Source organism: Lissotriton helveticus, chromosome 1_1 (genome assembly GCF_964261635.1).
Source record: "Lissotriton helveticus chromosome 1_1, aLisHel1.1, whole genome shotgun sequence".
Lineage (NCBI taxonomy): Eukaryota > Metazoa > Chordata > Amphibia > Caudata > Salamandridae > Lissotriton > Lissotriton helveticus.
This window is the reverse complement of record NC_136057.1, coordinates 1441254036-1441274997: the sequence shown is the minus strand read 5'-3', so window position 1 is coordinate 1441274997 and position 20962 is coordinate 1441254036. Positions and strand designations below refer to the sequence as shown.

General features: G+C 47.6%; 1 protein-coding gene across 4 annotated transcripts in view; it reads left to right on the top strand.

Annotated features, from left to right (window-relative positions):
* The window catches only part of PODNL1 (podocan like 1), a 302248-nt gene that overhangs the window by 187337 nt on the left and 93949 nt on the right, over window positions 1–20962 (top strand). For all 4 annotated transcript variants that reach the window (XM_078685604.1, XM_078685610.1, XM_078685601.1 and 1 more), the window contains 2 exons: window positions 13313–13422; window positions 13525–13681. In XM_078685604.1, the coding sequence (XP_078541730.1) occupies window positions 13313–13422; window positions 13525–13681 (267 nt within the window). The remainder of the gene's footprint in view (window positions 1–13312; window positions 13423–13524; window positions 13682–20962) is intronic.

Below are 20962 nucleotides of genomic sequence, written 5' to 3'. Positions count from 1 at the left end.
GGGAGCAGTCAAATAGAACAATGCATCATCCGCATATAAAGAGATGACATTGCATGTGTCCCCCACCATAATACCCCATTGTTCCATATCCGTCCGGACTCGGACAGCAAAGGGCTCTATGGCCAGGGCAAACAGGAGCGGCGAGAGGGTACACCCCTGGCATGTACCCCGTCCCAATGGCCATTCCTCAGACCGTGCGACCCAAGTTTCACCCTTGCACGAGGGGCCATATACAGGATGCGAATCCAACGACAAAAGTTGGGACCCAGCCCCACCGCGCGGAGGACCTCTAGTAGGTACCCCCAGTCGACCATGTCGAACGCCTTAGCAAGGTCGATAGATACCAACACCATCTGCTCCTCCCCACCACGCACCTCATGAATAATGTGGTTCAACCGCCGCAGGTTCGTGGCTGTATTGCGCCCCAGAATAAAACCGCACTGGTCTTCGTGGACCAAGTGAGACATATATGGTACCAAGCGCGAGGCCAGCAACTTAGATAAGATCTTTACGTCCGTGCTGATCATCGTGATCGGACGATAGGAGAGAGGTTCATGAGCGTCCCCCTCCCCGGTTTCAGGATCATACATATTTCCCCCAGTGTCATACTCGATGGGAGAGTCCCGCTTTCAAACGCCTCATGGAATACCTGCAATAGGAGTCGGGAAAGTGTACCTTTGAATGTCTGGTAAAATTCAGGAGGGAATCCGTCGCTTCCCGGGGACTTAGCCCGCGGGAGGCGCTGCAGTGCGGTATGCACCTCACCCAACGTCAGGGGTTCGCCTAGGTCCTCCTGCGCTGCTTTGGGAATAGACCGCAGGGTCAACCCGTGAAGGTAAGGGAGATAAGAGGCCTTGAAAACGGCGGGGTGGACCACGCCCCCTGTAGGCCCCCGCAGGGCCACAATTCTCTCCGGGGCCTGCTCCCGTCGGAGAATCCATGCCAAAAAGCGACCAGATTTATCGCCCTCTCTGTGAAGGCGCTGTCTATATTGGGTGAGGGTATATCTGTCGAGCTGTTCCAGGATATCGTGAATACGAGACCGAGCGTCCTGTTCCCCCTCTCGAGGTAGAGCATCAGGAGTCTCAGAGGTCTGCATATCTAAGAGGCTACTCTCCGCGTCCTGTAGGTCCCGTTGGAGCTGTCTCAGAACCCCGTAGGTGAGGCCCATGCATGCCCCTCTCACCACCGCCTTTAAGGCATCCCATTTCGTGGCTAAGGTGAGCTCCCTCCCCCCCCCCCCCCCCCCCCCCCCCCCAATTAAGGTCCACGTAGTCGTTGATAGTGGTTTCTATGTGATGTTTCCCCACCTGGTCCTGAAGGATCTCCGTTGGTAACCTCCAGGTCCGGGGGCGATATAACTGAGCCCCCCAATTCACCACACATGCTACAGGAGAGTGATCAGATAGGAAACGTGCCTGATGGGTAACCTCAAGTGACATGGTTGACTCTGTGTTTGCGACTAGGACCCTGTCCAAGCGACTATGGGTATTGTGAGTGGAGGAAAAACAGGTATACACCTTCTGAGTCGGGTTTCTCTGGCGCCAAACATCAAGAGCTCCTATATTCCCCATGACCTCCCTGAGTTTCGCTGTCATTCGTGGTTTTGTGCCAGTGCGGGGTGGGAACCTGTCAAGAGTGGGGTCCAGGACACGGTTAAAGTCCCCAAACCAAAGCACTGGTACCTCCAGGTCTGGGATCAAAACCTCTTGCAGGGACTGAAAAAAACTGGGTCATCCGTGTTTGGTGCATAAGAATTCAGTATGGTGATATCCCTGCCATCTAACTCGCTCTAAGGAGTAGGTATCTCCCATGAATGTCAGCTTCCACGTATCGGACAGCAAATGGGACTCCAGGGGCCACCCAGACTAGGACCCCCCTGGCATACGTGGAAAACGAAGAGTGGTACACCTGACCCCGCCACTTTTTACCCAATTTTTAGACCCCTTCGTCTGTGAGGTGAGTTTCCTGGAGGCACGCAATCGATACCTTGTGCCTGCGAAGGGAGGACAGGACCCTATACCTCTTGGTGCATGTACCCAGCCCCCAACGTTCCAGCTCAGAAACGTATACCCCATGTTAAGTGATGTGTTGTAACATGCCGTATTCCGCTATCCATGGAGCCACCCCGATCCCGTGCCCGCAGTGCAATACATACGATGCCTGAAACGAACCCCCCCCAACAATCCCCCCCTAAACATCATCCTCCCCCCTCCCACAAGCAATTTACTGACAGCAACAAAACATGCAGAAATGCCCTTCCCATGCTGGTGCCAGGATGTGCACAGCCACTCCATGCGCCCAACCGGGCTGAACCACCCAACAAGTGGAGAAGAGAACTTCCCTCCCCAAACTAGCTCCCGACACAATCCAGCTGTCTCAAGGCAGTATGTAGGGACTCGAACCATCAGAGGATGTGCATGGGCAACTCTCAGGACCCCCGCACCACCAGTATCAGAGCACTCCCTAGTCCAGTCACCCCCAAAATACTCTCACTATCTTGAATGGCCCCAGGCAGGTCAACCGAAGCCCTCGAGGCATTGCATTCTAGGACACAGCAGGACACGTCCTTTATTGCAGAACTGTGGCGGTAGTAACTGAGCCCCTGACAGTTTCAGGGACCGTATCAGTAGTGGACTGAAGTGTTTCCGGGACCAGTTCTTCATCCGGAAGAGGTGCCACAGATAGCACAGGAAGGCAGTTGGCCCCCGAAGACTCCAGGCGGAGGGCTCTATCGTCTCCCACCGTGAATCGCTGTCTCTCCCCCTGGATGGCTTCTGCTGATGAATTTCTGCACCTGTTACCGCGCCTCCTCGGTGGCCGTGTCCCCCAGGTACTCCGGGCTCCAACACGTTCGCCCGGCGGGAGGGCATCTCCCCTAATCTCCAGCCACTCCCACACCTCCTCCGAGGCGTCAAAGAAATGTGCTTTTTCCTGGGATATGACCTTAAGCTTGGCAGGTAGAGTAACATGTCCTGCAGATGTAGATCCCAAAGTTTTTGTTTAACGCATAGGAAGGATTTCCGCTGTTCCTGTACCTGGTGGGTATAGCCCGGGTAAATAGAAACTCTGGCATTTTCAAAGGTGAGGTTCGCCTTTTCCCTAGCCACTTTTAGAATGCAGTCTCTGTCCCGATAATTCAGGATCTTAGCAATTAGGGCTCTCAGTGGAGCGCCTGGTCTCGGCGGCGGGACAAGCGCCCTGTGAGCCCGCTCTATCACAAAGACCCCAGACAGGCCTGCGGGGCAGAGTGTCGTGCGGATCCAGTTCTCCAGGAATCGCTCCACATTGCCCATCTCCGAGCATTCCGGAATGCCAAGGACCCTGATGTTACTGCGGCGTGCCCTCCCTTCCGCATCTTCCACCTTACGCTCCAGTGCCCCCGCCGTGGCAGTAAGCTGCGAAACTGTCTTCTTCAGGGAAGCCACCTCCCCTTGCAGCTGGACGATATCCCCTTCAGCAGTAGAGACCTTATCCGCTACTTTCCTCAGGTCCGCCCGCAACAAGTTCACGTCAATGGAGACTGTCTCTATTTGTTTCTCCAGGGCGGAATGGGACCCCTCTATCGCCTGCAGGAGCTCTGCCCGGGAAGGCTCATCGGATGCATCACTCTCCCCATCCAGACCCGTCTGATGCGTGATCCGGACACCACTGCAGGAGGGCTAAGTGCCGATGGTGGCCCCCGGGGTTCTCGCCGCCCCTCGTGTCGTCTGCTGTGTACCTGTAGAGGCCGGACGCGCTGTAGGAGCGTGTTTCTTCACGGGAGGCCCCCGATGGCAGTGGGCGCCTCCCCCGCCGCAACTCTTCACCCAGGGCAGGCCGCGGCAAGCACCAGGACCGCGCTCCACCTACGCCGTCACAGGCCCCAGCCCCGGCCTCGCGTAGATCCGGCCCACCAGTCTTGCGTCCCAGCGCAGCGATGGTCATTTGGAGGTCGCCGGCCAGGAGTACCGCTGTGTAGGCTGTACCCCTCGTTTGCAGGGACCCCCGCAAATCCGGTCCGAGCACCCTAAGAAAGGATAATTAACAGTATTTAAGTGCTGGTCTGTCGGGAGCCGAAGGAGCTCACGTTCTGTCGGCCATGCTGCTTGGCCACGCCCCCCTCGATGATTTTTTTTTTTAAAGTGCTGTTTAGGTTCAGGTTAGGGGTGGGCGGAATTTGCGTAATCGCGTTACGCAAATCTCCGCAAAACGGTAAAAAAAAATCTTCACGAACACGCGGAATTGCTTGTTCGCAATTTTTTTGATTTTTATTTCCGCAAATTTCGCTAGCAGAACGGAATTTGGCACCGAGGCCTAGTTCAGGTCCAGGCCTTTGCAGACTTAAAAAAACATCCAGTGACCTGTATTTTTCGCCTATAAGGTGAAAACCCGAACAGCCAGACAATGAAGAACAGAACCCACTGCACCCCCCATGCATGCTAGTGCAACCGGACATTCAAACCCAGGCTCCAGCTGCAGCCGGTGTGTACAGACAGACTCCCGGGGCCAGGCCCACGCGCACCCACTGTTGGTAAACACGTGGAGCGAAACACGGAAGGGCAGACCCCCGCGAGCAAGTGGGTGCTCTGAATGTAAACAGCAAGAGGCCCAGCTGCACCCTGGGGTGCTCAGGGCGTCTCTTTCACTTTCTGCAACCGGAAATGCAGGGTGTGAGGTTCACCTATGGGCAAGGCCGGCCTTTGCTAAGATAGCGCCCTGCCCTGAGCGGAGAGGCATTTGGCGCACTTGCTGATGGTAGTTAATGAAATGAAGCCGCAGGGGGGCCTTTGTGTCCACGTGGTCAGTCCCTGGCAGAGCACTGACTGGCCCCTGAGCACAAATATCCCCGGACCTCCCCCTGCTCACCTATATCACCCATAGCTTAGCTGCCAGGCGGATGATGGCTTTGTTGGTGTTTCCAGCAGGGGTCAGAGGGAGAAGAGAAGGCAAGGAAGAGGGCTAAAGTGGTGTTAAAAACATCGCCAGCGAATGATAATGAAGGATTAACACCACTTTAAACTGGCAAATCAGACAGAAACGAACAGGCAGGGACACGGACAAAGCTGGAGCAAGGTGAGAGGGACGCCCCTCAGAATATTGACGCCCTGGGCCCGGGCCCAGCTCGCCATTACTAAAGGCCGGGTGCCTGTGGGCGACTGTGTACAGCCAGAAATCAGGTCCAAGCTGCAACCAGGTAAGCTCAGAGTTTGCACATTTTCAGCTGAACTGCACCCAGGGATGTTCAGATGGAGGTGTGCCTAAACTAACGTCCGTCAATATATGCATCCACGGGTGCTGAGAGTGAGGTGTTTGGGCTGTTTGGCCTCTGACTGGACTCTTCCTCATGTGTCCCCAGATTGCGTGTTTTTAGGTCTCACGGGGCGTCGAAGGCTCCAGCCTCCAACAGTGGAAATGGGTAGTTCCTCCCGGGATGGGAATGTGCCTTCCAGGGCAGCTCTGCAGAGGGATTCAGTGTTTCGTGCACAAAAGAGCCCCGGGCTGCCTGTCAAGTTCCTAATTAAATAGAACAAAGACGCATTACCTGCAACGGGGAATCCTGCGGCCATCATGAATTTTGAACATCTTTCATCAAAATGTAGAAGTCTGGAGTTTGGGTGACTGACGCACAATGTATTCTTTCCACTCTATCTGCCTGTATGAGCTTAAGGAAGCTTCCTTAAGGAAGTCTGGAGACTGAAGTAAGGGTGTCCAACGTAGGTCCGGAGTGGTGGTAGGCGCAGATCCATGCCAGACTGTCAGGGTTTCCACATAGAATGCCTTTGAATACACTGAATCTAAACAGAAATAACTGTACCTAGTCGATGATTATTCTGACCATGTGGCATGGATCTGGCCCTTCTGGACCAATGATGGACACCTCAGCTTTAAGGTAACTGACTTTGAAGATTCCACTGAAGTGACCCAATAACTTGTCTATCTGTTGCAAGACTTCCTTAGGTCCAATTGTAAACAAAGAATGCCCCTTTTGATGTATTTACGGTCATTGGTGTAGGTTTAATAGCTGGTGAGTCTAAACCTAGTTAAAAAGTACTAGGACAAACAAACCAATGGCCCTCAAGAATACAGCCTCCCCAGAGCTGGGCTGTATGTGTGCTACATCTCCCCTGAAGCCCTCTAAGAAACCCTGGGTTTCTTGCTTTTCTTTTAGTCCTTGCACTGTTCTCAGATTCTCTGTATTGTTGCGGTACATCTTACATTGTTCTCAGCATCGCCTACATTTTTTCCCGATTCTCCGCATTGTTTCCAGTATTTGTCGACCTGCTCCCAGTATTCCACATGTGTTGTATTCTATGCATTGTTCCCATCATTCCTTTCATTGTTCCCAATAATTCAACACCATTGTTCCCAGCATTTTTTGCATTCTTCCCTATATACCTTGCAATGCTCCCACTTTCCCCTACATTCTTCACAGTATTCCAAGCAGTTACCAACATTACCTTCATTTTCCAAGTATTTCTTGAATTGGTCTCAGTATTCCTCGAATTGTTGCAGTATTCCTTAAACTGTTCCCAGTATTCTGAGCATTGATACCAGTAGTCACCATATTGTTCCCAGTATTCATTTAAGTGTTTATAGTATACTCTGCATTGTTTCCAGTTTTTGTGGTGGCATTGCGTCCAGTATTCCTACTTTGTTCGGTATTCCTTTCATTCACCCCAGTATTTCTACATTGTTCCGAGTATTCCATGCAATGTTCCTAACATTCCCTACTTTGTTCCCAATATTCATAAACATATTCCCACTATTCCTTAGATTATTAGATATATTCTTTGCATTGCTCTATATTGTTCTCAGCATTCACACATCATTGTTCCGATTTTCTGTACTGTTCCCCACATTCCTTCCATTGCTCCTAGTATTCTGTGCATTGTTCCCACCATTCCGTGCAATCTTTCTAGTGTTGCTTACTTCGCAGTATTCTCTGCATTGTTCCCAGCGTTCCTTGCATTGTTTCCAGTGTTACTTACTTCTTACCCAGTATTCTCTGCATTGTTCCCAGTATTCTGTTGCAGTGATTCTGTACATACACAGAACTATGCACAGGGAAACAGGACTTCAGTGTATAGGGGTGAACCAACCTACCCTATAGTGTCTCATTCCTCCTCCAAATATCACGGAGCTACAAATGATTAGACAACCCAGAACACAACACTCCTGACTCTCTCAGGAATCGTGGCAGCAAGACGTACTATTTCGCTCACTCACTCGCACTTGTCCACAATGAGAATAGGTAGAGTCACTGAAATAGATCAAAATGTTTAACTATTGTGCTCTACTATACAGGATATGTGCTACTAATAGCAGCAAAATGCATAAACTCAGCACAGTTAGCATTGTTACAATTCCATAGAATACAAAGGGAGAAGTCATTTTAACCGACTGTGGAATCTAGGGCATTTAGGCCTAACTACCCTCCCCTTGACTAGAAGAAGTTTATTTTATATAAAGGAAGATCTCTGGATTTTGACAGCAGACCCCATACCTTAAAGCCTGGATGTAAGGTTTACATCATAGGAACAGCGGAGCTCTTCTCCATGGAACGGCTTTCACCGAGTGTGTTAAAACAACATGCAACAACGTAATATCAAAGCACAAGTCTTCAGTACTGCAGCTGTGTGTAGCATGTTATGTCTAGGTGTTAGGGACTGACCAGAACAGAATAACAAGGGGCATTGTTGATCGACCTTGCACATTGTGTTCACACTAAACTCCAGGGAAGGCAGAGAACACAAAAGGCAGGCCGTTCTCATGTGAAAGGCACAAACAGATTCTTGCAAAAACAGAGTCATGTAGTAACGTGTGCCAAAGCAGCATCATGGCAGCCAAGCTCATGCTAACTTAGCAATGTTGACAATGTCCCTAAGGGCCATATAATAATTCTCTGCGTTGTTATCAGCATTGCTTGCATTGTTCCCAGTGTTGCTTACTTCACAATCAGTATTCTTTGCATTGTTCACAGCGTTTCTTGCATTGTTCTCAGTGTTGTTTACTTCACACCCAGTAGTCTCTGCATAGTTCCCAGCGTTCCTTGCATTTTTCCCAGTGTTTTGTACTTCACAATCAGTATTCTTTGCATTGTTCAGTGTTAATGCATTGTTCCCAGTGTTGCTTACTTCGCACCCAGTATTCTCTGTATTATTCCCAGCGTTCATTGCATTGTCCCAGTGTTGCTTACTTCGCGCCCAGTATTCTCTGCATTGTTCCCAGCGTTCCTTGCATTGTTCCCAGTGTTGCTTATTTTGCACCCAGTATTCTCTGCATTGCTCCCAGCGTTTCTTGCATTGTTCCCAGTGTTGCTTACTTCGCACCCAGTATTCTCTGCATTGTTCCCAGTGTTGCTTACTTCGCACTCAGTATTCTCTGCATTCTTCCCACCGTTCCTTGCATTGTTCCCAGTGTTGCTTACTTCGCACCCAGTATTCCCTGATATGTTCCCAGCATTCCTAGCATTTTTCTCAGTGTTGCTTACTTCACAATCAGTATTCATTGCATTGTTCACAGCGTTTCTTGCACTGTGCTCAGTGTTGCTTACTTCACACCCAGTATTCTCTGCATTGTTCCTTGCATTGTTCCCAGTGTTGTTTATTTTGCACCCAGTATTCTTTGCATTGTTCCCAGCGTTTATTCCATGGTTCCCAGTGTTGCTTACTTCGCACCCAGTATTCTCTGCATTGTTCCAAATGTTGCTTACTTCGCACCCAGTATTCTCTGCATTGTTCCCAGCGTTCCTTGCATTGTTCCCAGTGTTGCTTATTTTGCCCCCAGTATTCGCTGCATTGCTCCCAGCGTTTCTTGCATTGTTTCCAGTGTTGCTTACTTCGCACCCAGTATTCTCTGCATTGTTCCCAGTGTTGCTTACTTCACACCCAGTATTCTCTGCATTGTTCCCAGCGTTCCTTGCATTGTTCCCAGTGTTGCTTACTTCCCACCCAGTATTCTTGGCATTGTTCCCAGTGTTGCCTACTTCACACCCAGTATTCTCTGCATTGTTCCCAGCCTTCCTGGCATTGTTCCCAGCACTCCTTGCATTGTTCCCAGTGTTGCTTACTTCACAATCAGTATTCTTTGCATTGTTCACAGCGTTTCTTGCATTGTTCTCAGTGTTGTTTACTTCACACCCAGTAGTCTCTGCATAGTTCCCAGCGTTCCCTACATTTTTCCCAGTGTTGCTTACTTCACAATCAGTATTCTTTGCATTGTTCACAGCATTAATGCATTGTTCCCAGTGTTGCTTATTTTGCACCCAGTATTCGCTGCATTGCTCCCAGCGTTTCTTGCATTGTTCCCAGTGTTGCTTACTTCGCACCCAGTATTCTCTGCATTGTTCCCAGTGTTGCTTACTTCACACCCAGTATTCTCTGCATTGTTCCCAGCGTTCCTTGCATTGTTCCCAGTGTTGCTTACTTCCCACCCAGTATTCTTGGCATTGTTCCCAGTGTTGCCTACTTCACACCCAGTATTCTCTGCATTGTTCCCAGCCTTCCTGGCATTGTTCCCAGCACTCCTTGCATTGTTCCCAGTGTTGCTTACTTCACAATCAGTATTCTTTGCATTGTTCACAGCGTTTCTTGCATTGTTCTCAGTGTTGTTTACTTCACACCCAGTAGTCTCTGCATAGTTCCCAGCGTTCCCTACATTTTTCCCAGTGTTGCTTACTTCACAATCAGTATTCTTTGCATTGTTCACAGCATTAATGCATTGTTCCCAGTGTTGCTTACTTCGCACCCAGTATTCTCTGCATTGTTCCCAGCGTTCATTGCATTGTTCCCAGTGTTACTTACTTCGCGCCCAGTATTCTCTGAATTGTTCCCAGCATTCCTTGCATTGTTCCCAGTGTTGCTTATTTTGCACCCAGTATTCTCTGCATTGCTCCCAGCGTTTCTTGCATTGTTCCCAGTGTTGCTTACTTCGCAGCCAGTATTCTCTGCATTGTTCCCTGTGTTGCTTACTGCACACCCAGTATTCTCTGTATTGTTCCCAGCATTCCTGGCATTGTTCCCAGCATTCCTTGCATTGTTCCCAGTGTTGCTTACTTCACACCCAGTATTCTCTGCATTGTTCCCAGCGTTCCTTGCATTTTTTCCCAGTTTTGCTTACTTAACAATCAGTATTCTTTGCATTGTTCACAGCGTTTCTTGCATTGTTCCCAGTGTTGCTTACTTCACACCCAGTAGACTCTGCATTGTTCCTTGCATTGTTCCCAATGTTGCCTATTTTGCAAACCAGTATTCTTTGCATTGTTCCCAGCATTTATTGCATGGTTCCCAGTGTTGCTTACTTCGCACCCAGTACTCTCTGCATTGTTCCCAGTGTTGCTTACTTCGCACCCAGTATTCTCTGCATTGTTCCCAGCGTGCCTTACATAGTTCCCAGTGTTGCTTATTTTGCACCCAGTATTCTCCGCTTTGCTCCCAGCGTTTCTTGCATTGTTCCCAGTGTTGCTTACTTTGCACCCAGTATTCTCTGCATTGTTCCCAGTGTTGCTTACTTTCCACCCAGTATTCTCTGCATTGTTCCCAGCGTTCCTTGCATTGTTCCCAGTGTTGCTTCCTTCGCACCCAGTATTCTCTACATTGCTCCCAGCGTTTCTTGCATTGTTCCCAGTGTTTCTTATTGTGCACCCAGTATTCTCTGCATTGCTCCCAGCATTCCTGGTATTGTTCCCAGCACTCCTTGCATTGTTCTAATTGTTGCTTACTTCGCACCCAGTATTCTCTGCATTGTTCCTAGCGTTGTTTGCATTTTTCCCAGTGTTGCTTACTTCACAATCAGTATTCTTTGCATTGTTCACAGCGTTTCTTGCATTGTTCCCAGTGTTCCTTACTTCGCACCCAGTATTCTCTGCATTGTTCCTGGCGTTCCTTGCATTGTTCCCAGTGTTGCTTATTTTGCACCCAGTATTCTCTGCATTGCTCCCAGTATTTCTTGCATTGTTCCCAGTGTTGCATACTTCACACACAGTATTTTCTGCATTGTTCCCAGTGTTGTTTACTTCACACCCAGTATTCTCTGCGTTGTTCCCAGCATTTCTTGCATTGTTCCCAGTGTTGCTTACTTCACACCCAGTACTCTCTGTGTTGTTCCCAGCATTCCTTGCATTGTTCCCAGTGTTTATTTTGCACACAGTATTTTCTGCGTTGTTCCCAGCATTTCTTGCATTTTTCCCAGTGTTGCTTACTTCGCACCCAGTATTCTCTGCATTGTTCCCAGCGTTCCTTGCATTATTCCCAGTGTTTATTTTGCACAAAGTATTCTCTGCATTGTTCCCAGTGTTGCTTAGTTCGCACCCAGTATTCTCTGCATTGTTCCCAGTGTTGTTTACTTCACACCCAGTATTCTCTGCGTTGTTCCCAGCATTTCTTGCATTGTTCCCAGTGTTGCTTACTTCGTACCCAGTATTCTCTGCATTGTTCCCAGTGTTGCTTACTTCGCACCCAGTATTCTCTGAATTGTTCCCAGCATTCCATGCATTGTTCCCAGTGTTGCCTATTTTACACCCAGTATTCTCTGCATTGCTCCCAGCGTTCCTTGCATTGTTCCCAGTGTTGCTTACTTCGCACGCAGTATTCTCTGAATTGTTCCCAGCATTCCATGCATTGTTCCCAGTGTTGCTTATTTTACACCCAGTATTTGCTCCCAGCGTTCCTTGCATTGTTGCCAGTGTTGCTTACTTCACAACCAATATTTTCTGCATTGTTTCCAGTGTTGCTTTCTTCGCACCCAGTATACTCTGCATTGTTCCCAGGATTCTCTGAGTTGTTCCCAGCATTCCTGAAGACAGTAAATACATAGGAAATTGATTGGTCAAACAAGGACCTATTGCAATTCATTGATATATGAAGTGACTCACTGTACTAAACATTTAAATTAAAATATACATTTTATTCTTATAAATTCATAATAAAAACCATCTGATCCAAAATGTTGCGACATATTACATTTGGCACCATATTAACAAATGTGTAATACATACACAAGGAATGAATACAGTACAAAAATTTCAAAGATACAAAATAAAAACATATAGAGATAAATTCATTATTGCTTATTGGAAAAACTGGCTAGATGTTTGGACAAGTTCTTAATTTTTGTCTACGTGCGTTTTGGTGTTTAGGTGCCTTCTTCAGGACAGCCATAGCTACCTAAAATAGGTATGCAATTGGAACCAAAAAACAATGTTTGGACCCAAAGTAACTCAATTACTTGTAGTTGTAGAAAAATAGATAGAAGACCATGGATATATGGAATGTCAAACATTCACTTGAAGAATAAATAATGCTAAAACCAGATCAAAATTTCTCCTATAGATGAATAAATCTGATATGATATCCAGTGCACCAGGTCAACCCAGCCGATTCCTCCAAAATGGTCCCTTTGTATGATATCAAGGGACAAATTCTTTCTGGCATAGGTAACACAAATACTTCCAAGTTAGCTGATCTAATCAAAGCCGTGTGATAGTTTCAATAGATATAACAGACACTCTGGTCTCGAAAACGGTTCATCATACTGCCGGGTTCCCAGGATCACATTGTGCCCAGTGTTGCCTACATTGCACCCAGAATTCTATTCTCTGCTTTGTTCCCAGTATTCTCTGCTTTTTTCCCAGCATTCCTTACATTGTTCCAAAAGTTGCTTACTGCTCACCTAGAATTCTCTCCATTGTTCCCAGTATTCTCTGCGTTGTTACCAGCATTGCTTCGATTGTTCCCAGAGTTTCTTACTTCGCATCCAGTATTCTCTGCATTGTTCCCAGTATTCCTTACATTGTTCCAAGAGTTGCTTACTTCGCACCCAGAATTCTCTCCATAGTTCCCAGTATTCTCTGCGTTGTTACCAGCATTGCTTGTATTGTTCCCAGAGTTGCCTACTTCGCACCCAGAATTCTCTGCATTGTTCCCAGTATTCTCTGCGTTGTTACCAGCATTGCCTGCATTGGTCCCAGAGTTGCTTACTTCACACCCAGTATTCTCTGCATGGTTCCCAGTATTCTCTGCATTGTCACCAGCGTTTCTTGTATTGTTCCCAGAGTTGCTTAGTTCACACTCCGTATTCTCTGCATTGTTCCCAGTATTCTTTGCATTGTTCACAGCGTTTCTTGCATTGTTCCCAATGTTGCTTACTTCGCATCTTGTATTCTCTGCATTGTTCCCAGTGTTGCCTACTTCACACCAAGTATTCCCTGGGTTGTTCCCAGTATTCCTTGCATTGTTCCCAGTGTTGCTTACTCAGCACCCAGCATTCTCTGTATTAGTCCCAGCATTCTCTGCTTTACAATGCTCACCATGTATTCCACCCTGCTGTGCAGCTTACTGTTGCCCCCAGGTTCCTACCCAGCACACTACAAATCACAGACCTTGCCGCCAATATGCTGACGAAGATCTACCCGCTGACCCTGGGACAGAAGCCTTTCCTAAGGTAAACTGGTTGTTCATTGGGGGGTGGTAGCTATGGGGAGTCTGCGACGTTTGAACCCCTACATGAGGTGCTGATGAGATTCTCTGTTTTTGGGTATTGTAGGTCTGTGTATTTACACAACAACCAGCTAACTGATGAAGGACTGCCCTCCAATGCATTCAATGGTTCGGAGTATATTAACACGCTTATCCTCTCCAACAACCATCTGAGCCAAGTGCCTTCCAACATGCCACGCTCGCTCATCCGGCTACATCTACAGGTGGGACAACGCTGCCTGGGCCTTGACATGTAGATCAGATTTACCTCATGCCAGAGAAGAAGATGGAGGTGCTTGGAAAGAGCGGTGAGGGTGGTACGCTGGGTGAAGTCAAAAGCTCAGGAGATGTGGATAGGTGGGAGATAGTTATGTTTTGCAGCTACTAGGGGTAGTAAGGAAGGCTGTGCTTAAATTAGGCAAGTACACTGGGACCTGTTTGTTGAATTGAAAAATCCAAATTCTTGCAAATCTAACAGAATGGGGCTAATAGGTGCCCCTGGCATCTTGAAGGACAAGGCCAACTGTGGTTGAAGGCATCCTACAGAACCAGGTCAGTGAGTGTCCAACACTCTTGATAGAACAAAGCCAACTAGTACACAGAACTCTGCAACCGTAGGGCCGTTGAACATTCTTGGCGATCCAATCCCTCCTCGGACCAACTAAAACTCCTTAGAGAGGCTAGGAGCCTCTACAACAAACAAATCAAGATTGCTAAGGCTAACTACTTCACACACCAACTGGATCAAGCAGCAAATCGCCCCAAGAAACTTTTCGACTTGGTCAAACAGCAATCAGTCGCAGGCCCCAACCACTCTGACCCAGGTGACAGCCCACCCTCTTGCGACGAGCTTGCTGCTTTCTTCACTGAGAAAGCAAGATTCATCTCCATTGACCTCACCTCTAAGAATGCCCTACTACCTTCCCTCAGGGCCATATCACCACTTGACCTCTTAGAAAAGTGCATATCTACCATCCTGATTACCAAGAACAATGCGTCTTAGGGCACCTTTACCCCATTCAGTGAAAAAGACATCAAAAAGATCCTCCAGAATATCAACCCATCCAACCACTTCAGTAACCCATTGCCCCCAACTACATTAAAAAAAAATCAAGAATGCACTCATCCCCTCCTGGACAAGGATTGTAAACGCTTCTCTTTCTCAAGGCACAATCCCTGATTTCCTAACAGCAGCCCAGGTATCTCCTATTTTAAAAAAACAAACGCAGACAAAGCTGATCTCAATAACTTCAGCCCTATCTCCAACATCCCCACCCTAGCGAAACTCATAGATAAATGCGTACAATCTCAACTCTGTGCTCACATAGAGAATTACCAACTTCTTGACCAGCATCAATCTAGCTTTCTAAAGGGGCACAACACCGAATCGGCGCTCACTCACGTCATGGACGACATTTTAAAAATGCTTGACCAAAACAAATCCTGCCTCTTGATCCTCCTCGACCTACCGGCCGCATTCGACACAGTTAATCATGACAACCTCCTTGCCATTTTGAAAAACAGGTTGGGCTTCTCTGGTCAGGTGTTACAGTGGTTCTCGTCCTTCCTTCACCACAGATCTCAAAGAGTCAAGACAAATCAATCCCTCTCCTAGCCCTCTCCAGTTCACATGGGGGTTCCCCAAGGGTCCGCCCTATCTCCTATTCTCTTCAACCTGTTCTTGGAACCTTTAGCTAACTCATTAAACTACACTAACATTCTTTTCCATATGTATGCGGACCATACGCAACTTTATTTGAAAATCTCTTCCCCGGAAAACATCATCTCACTCAACACTACACTAACGTCTACTCAAAACTGGTTAACTGAGAACCATCTCCTGCTCAACACCTCCAAAACGGAATTCCTGCTCATCTCCCCTCCCAACCACATACCCAAGCTAGACATGTGGCTGAGTCACCTCACTGCCTTCAACTGCACTCCTCTCATCATAGATTCAGCCAAATCGCTCAGAGTCACCATGGACAAGCACCTTAATATGAAAAATCATATCCGCAAGGTGTATAAGAGAGCAAACCTCTTGATGAGGACACTCAGAAATATCAAACCTTTCCTTCCACAAAATGATTTCAAGCAGGTGGCCCAAGCGCTTATCTTGCCGAGGCTTGACTACGGCAGCGCTACTCTCTGTGGGCTTCCCAAATATACCCTGGCTCCACTAAGGGCATCACTGAACACAGCGGCTAGACTGGTTACAGGCACCAAACAAAATGAGACCATATCTCCTGTCCTAAAATCTCTTAAATGGTTGCCACACGAATCACAAATTGAGTTAAAGATTGCCCTTCTGGCGCACAAAGCCCTTCACTTCAATACTCCCAGGTACCTTGCGCAAAAACTTGAGCTATCTTGTGGTGCAAGAGCCTCAAGAATCGCCAATACTTTCCTCTTGAAACCACTCATCTTTAGCAAAAAGAGAACTTGTCACAGAGCCTTCTCCAGCGCTGCCCCAAAGATATGGAACTCTCTTCCACCGGAAGTATGCAGAATCTCCTCAACGACGGCATTCAAATTGGAAGCCAAAAGATTCCTTATGAATATATTCCTACCCTAATTGGGCTAGGCTAATCTGTTCGAAGACACTGTTTCTCACGTCCATTGTGCCAGCATTTGTTTCTGCTCCTCTTTACCTCAGACTGTGACCCCCTTCATCGCCCGCTTTTATGTCCTTCCTTCCATCCTATTGTAAAGCGCTCTGATATCCCTCGGGATCTTGTTTGCGCAATATAAAACGTTATCAATAAAAAATAAATAAATAGTATCCGGCAAACTCAAAAGAACAATGCCAATAAGATTGAGAAATTTAGTGTGTGTCTAAAGCATGAAACAGAACAAGAGGAAAGTATTCAATAGAACTGGTCAATGGTTCCTGGGGCACCTAATTGAACAAAGCCTGTAAGTGCCTGATGCATCCAGTAGAACATGGTTAACAGCCTCAGCATGTAACAGAATAGAGCCCATGAAAACCCAACACACATTCACAAGGCTAAATAGCTTGATGAGTCAACAGAACCAGAGGCACCCTGTACATTATGGGCATCAATCGCCAGATGCAACTAACAGAAGAACACCTTACTTACATTTTCTAACAATCTTTCTGGTGGATATCCTATCCACCTACCACCTGCAGCTACCTCTTGAATCTTCTCCAGGCACCAAATTGGATCGCCTTGGAGGCAGAGAACAAGACTGACAAGATTAACAGGAATCTAGTACTGCATAAAGCTAACTTAGAACCTTAATGACCCTTTTACCAATTTTTGCAAGAGCACTCCTCAGCATGGGGAGGTGAGTTGTAGGTAGAGAAAATATCCCCCAATAGGATATTTAGAGAAAGTATGTAACTTGTTCTTCTGATGGTTATTGTTACCTGCAGATTCTCGCCTCAGTATTCAGTATCAAAGCAGCACTCCAAAGGAGGTGGTTCTGAGGAGTTGGTCAAACCAAGAACTATTGCAGCACAGTGCCAGAACCCCTCCCTTTCGGAAGGCCACAGGACAAGTAGGAGCTAATGGGCTCAACTGTGGGGTTGAGTTCTTTTACTTCTGATGTTCTGGGGCCAAACTTACTATAGGCCTTGAGCAACTGGGCCAAGTACCCCTTCAGCACTTTAAGTAGTAGCATGTGTTGAGCAGTCCAAGGCTTCTCGAGAGGGAGGTATATGCGGTGGGGGGGGGGGGGGGGGGGGAAACAAAGGCTCACAGCTCTAAATACATTCAATAGCAGCAATAAATAATTGTCCAGTCAAATACTTGCTTTTATGAAAAAAGAGTACTTACATATGAAAACAAAGTAAAAAAACGGCATACACAGACAATGCACAGTCCCCTGAGGTCAGGGCTCTACTGTTCAAGAGGCATGCTTCTGAGTTCCACTTCCCTCTTACTGACTTCCCTATTTACTAGGTGACATTCAGGGCAAGCCCCACTACTATTCAGAGTCTCAGGAGTCCCACTCCAACTCTTATAAATGTCAAAAGTAGCCCAGCACTCGAGAGCTATGTGGTAGAACAAGTTCTTCTGGGTCTTTTCGGCCCTTCGATCTGTCTTACGTGCTCCTGCAGGGGTTGCGTGACTGGAGTCTCCGAGGGCATTTCACTTGCAAACGTTATGGAGTGCTGCAGCACCTGCGGTTGGTGAGCAGCACTTGTGGCTCTGCAGGGGCAGTTGCTGGGCATCCAGGCAGCTTCCTTCAGTTTGACAATCAGCTCCTCTGATCATTGCCACAGGTGGAGGTGTTGATTGCTGCAGTTCTGATTCTCAGTATGTGTCTCTGGCCGCACGGGTCACAGCGGCGGCCTCTCCTCTCAACAACGGCTTGAACCAGGCAATGGTCCTTATCTTTTCTGGTGGATCCCCTCTGGCTTACGAGGTCACTGACCCTGCTCTGCACACAGGCGACAGCACGATCGGCATGGCATTAGCTTCATCTTAACAGTGGCCCCCTCTGACATAAGGGATCGCCCTCTTCACTTCGTACACAGGCCACAGCCTTATTAACCAAGAAGTTATCTTCACAGTGGCCCCTTTTGGCATACAGGGTCGTTGACTACACTCCACACAGTGCTAGGGCCCTGTCGGCACAGCAGTAATCTTCATGGTGGATCCCTCTGGAATACAGGATCACTAACATCACTCTGCACATGGGGCATGGCACGGCATGGCAGTCATGCCAACCATAGCTAACTTCACAGTGGCCCGCTCTGACTTAGAGGGTCACTTAGTTGAACCTGCACACGGGCAATGACCTATCAATGCAACAGCTATCTCCTCACACCTCGTTAAAGGGATCTACTCGCCAGGATCCCCCAGTGAACCTCGCTCCCTCCAGTGCTCTCCTCTTCCTCACAGGGCACAATGGTCTTGGCAAGCAGGCGGGCTGGTGCTCCAGGGGCAGGTGGTCTTGGATTTCCCTGGGTGATGTCCCCTCGCCCAGCTGGGAGACTGGCAGGCTTTAGCCCCTAGTCTTGGTCACAGGCAGAAATCATGCAGAGCTTCTCCTCCTCACACAGTCTGATTGCCTGCTTAACAGTTGTCAGATTTGGGGACCATGAGCTATCCTCCTTATTGTCCTTTTCCAGACACCAAGATGGATTTAGGGTCTCAGTCTTTGATGTTTGTGTTAGGGGTCTGCTTCCATTTGATGTGCCCACTCCTCTGTCCTGCCTTTCATCCAGAAATCAGCCTGTCGCAGCAGGAGCAGCTCCATATCCCCACAACACAGACCAAAGGAATGACTATAGCTTCACACCTGGATGTCAGCCACAATGATATGTGCATCAACAGTAGCCCAGAGCCCCAGCCCTACGTTTATGATTCTGTTATTAGCCTCATCTCCTTCCTGAGATATGTCCCTTTCCAGTGACCTCTCTCTGAATCAAAGAGCACCCGTTGATGAGTGTACTGAAGAGCCTGGCTCTTCCTCCTCCAGTGTGTGTGTCCCACCCCTCTCACAGGAATGCAGCAATCCACATATCTGTCTGGGAGGATTCCTCTGCTCTTCATGCTCCTCCAGTCAGCACTGGGTCTCCCAAAATGGAACCCAGAGTCTTCTAGGTATTGTACCATTGACAGACACACTTACACATAGCACTTACATACAACACAGGCACTGTACTGTGCTACATACTAACTTGATGTAGGCCAAGGGCGAGTTAAGCACACAGCAGCAGAACTTCGCAATGACGCAAGTAAAAGGGCCTGTTCACTTCTACTAATGACTACACAGGTAAGCTACCACCACCGCGCTCGTGCTACTTAACTCCTGGCAATGGCAACAGCCTTTTGCCACTATGAGGGTGGTGCTTTGGATGCCCCTCCCGGTCCAACAAGACAGCAATCTGTGAGACAGGCCTATGTCATGGTGCACACGCATGATTGTTGTTCACCCATGGCAACACAAATTAGGACAAAGGATCGAGATATCAATGCAGCTAAGGCACTCCATGCAGGGGTACATGTCTGTCACCCTATAAAGGACTTTCTGGTCACAAACCACAGATTTGGCAAAACGGTCATACTTGCAGAATTCAGAGTCATGGAAGTAATGCCTGATGAAAGGTTGAACCAAAGCCCATCTCACTGTTTGATAGATGTTCACAACAGGAACACCTCTGGACGATGCAGAAGAATCAGCCTTTGATCAGGTGGAATGGGCCTGGATATCCTAGGGGCTCCTTCTAGTCAAAGTCGTTGCACATTTTAATGCCTAGGCAACCCAGTAGGCAATTGTGTGCTTCTGCACTGCTTTGCTCTTCTTGGAAACAGAGCTGTCAAGAAAGAGTTGATTCTAAATAGGCCAAAGAATAATTAAAGCAAACAACAGAAGAGGTGCACGATACGATTGTCCAATGCATCGAACAGAACAGGGCTGAGTGCCTAGTCATCCAACACAATTGTGCCTAGAAATGATTGCGGCATTCAGTAGAGTGATCAGATGTTTCTAGACCGTCCACAGATCATGGCAGTCACTCCCAAGATTCCATTTGAGGTTCCAATGCACGGTTAAACTGTGCCATGCATCCAAAGGGGGAAGGGGTGGGGGGTAGCTGTCCCCAGGCATCCATCAAAACACAGCTGTTTTCCTCAAGTAACCAACAGGGTAAAGCTGATGTTCACAGGCATCCAGTGCAATATAAAATGACTGACTGACCTTTGCTCCAAATAAAACAGCATTCTCAGGCATCTAACAGAAAAACAAGTTGCTTGCCTTCGGTAACGTTCTTTATGATGGATACGTGTGTATATTCCCTCAAATTCCGTCTGAGAACGCCTCAGGTGCCAAGAACAGATTCAGAAAAGTGATCTTTAATAGTTCTTCCCCAGTGGCTCAAGGCAGTTCTATTGTGAATCCACAAGGCTCCCCCTGGAAAATGTGCCATTAATCCTACCAGAGGGTATTTTCTAGCTAGTTTGTAGCACATCTAACGCTGCAGCGGGAGTCCACCTCAAAATAGTTTGTTTCCTCACAGTTATTTCATTTCATACCATGAAAACGTCTGAAAAGCTATCATCCACTGTCAAATCCTTAGTCTGGACGCCTAAAAGAGTTCTAAAAGTGTCTCAAAGCTCTTCTCTACCAAGCCTGTGCAGTTTTTCATACTCCTTTGGCAAATGAAGAAGAGGATGAAATTAAGGCTGCGTCTAATGAAACTCTGAAATAACTGTTGGCAAGAAAAGGTTTAATAATAAAGACCTAGTTATGAATGTCTGTGCTTTGCACATATACACATAGATTCATCAAGCATTTTTGCGAGCGCAAACGGTGCGAATCGCAAAATTCGGCCGTTTGCGCCCGCAAAAATGGCATTTGAGATTCATCCATGGGTCATGTACTCGCAATTTGAAAAATCGCAAATAATTGCGATTTTTCAAATTGCGATCGCATTTAAGGAATCTCAATTAGAGATTCCTTAAATGCTATTCATGATCCATTTCTGAATTGCGAATTCGCTATTTTTGGCCGCTATTTACCGCGAAGTCTGA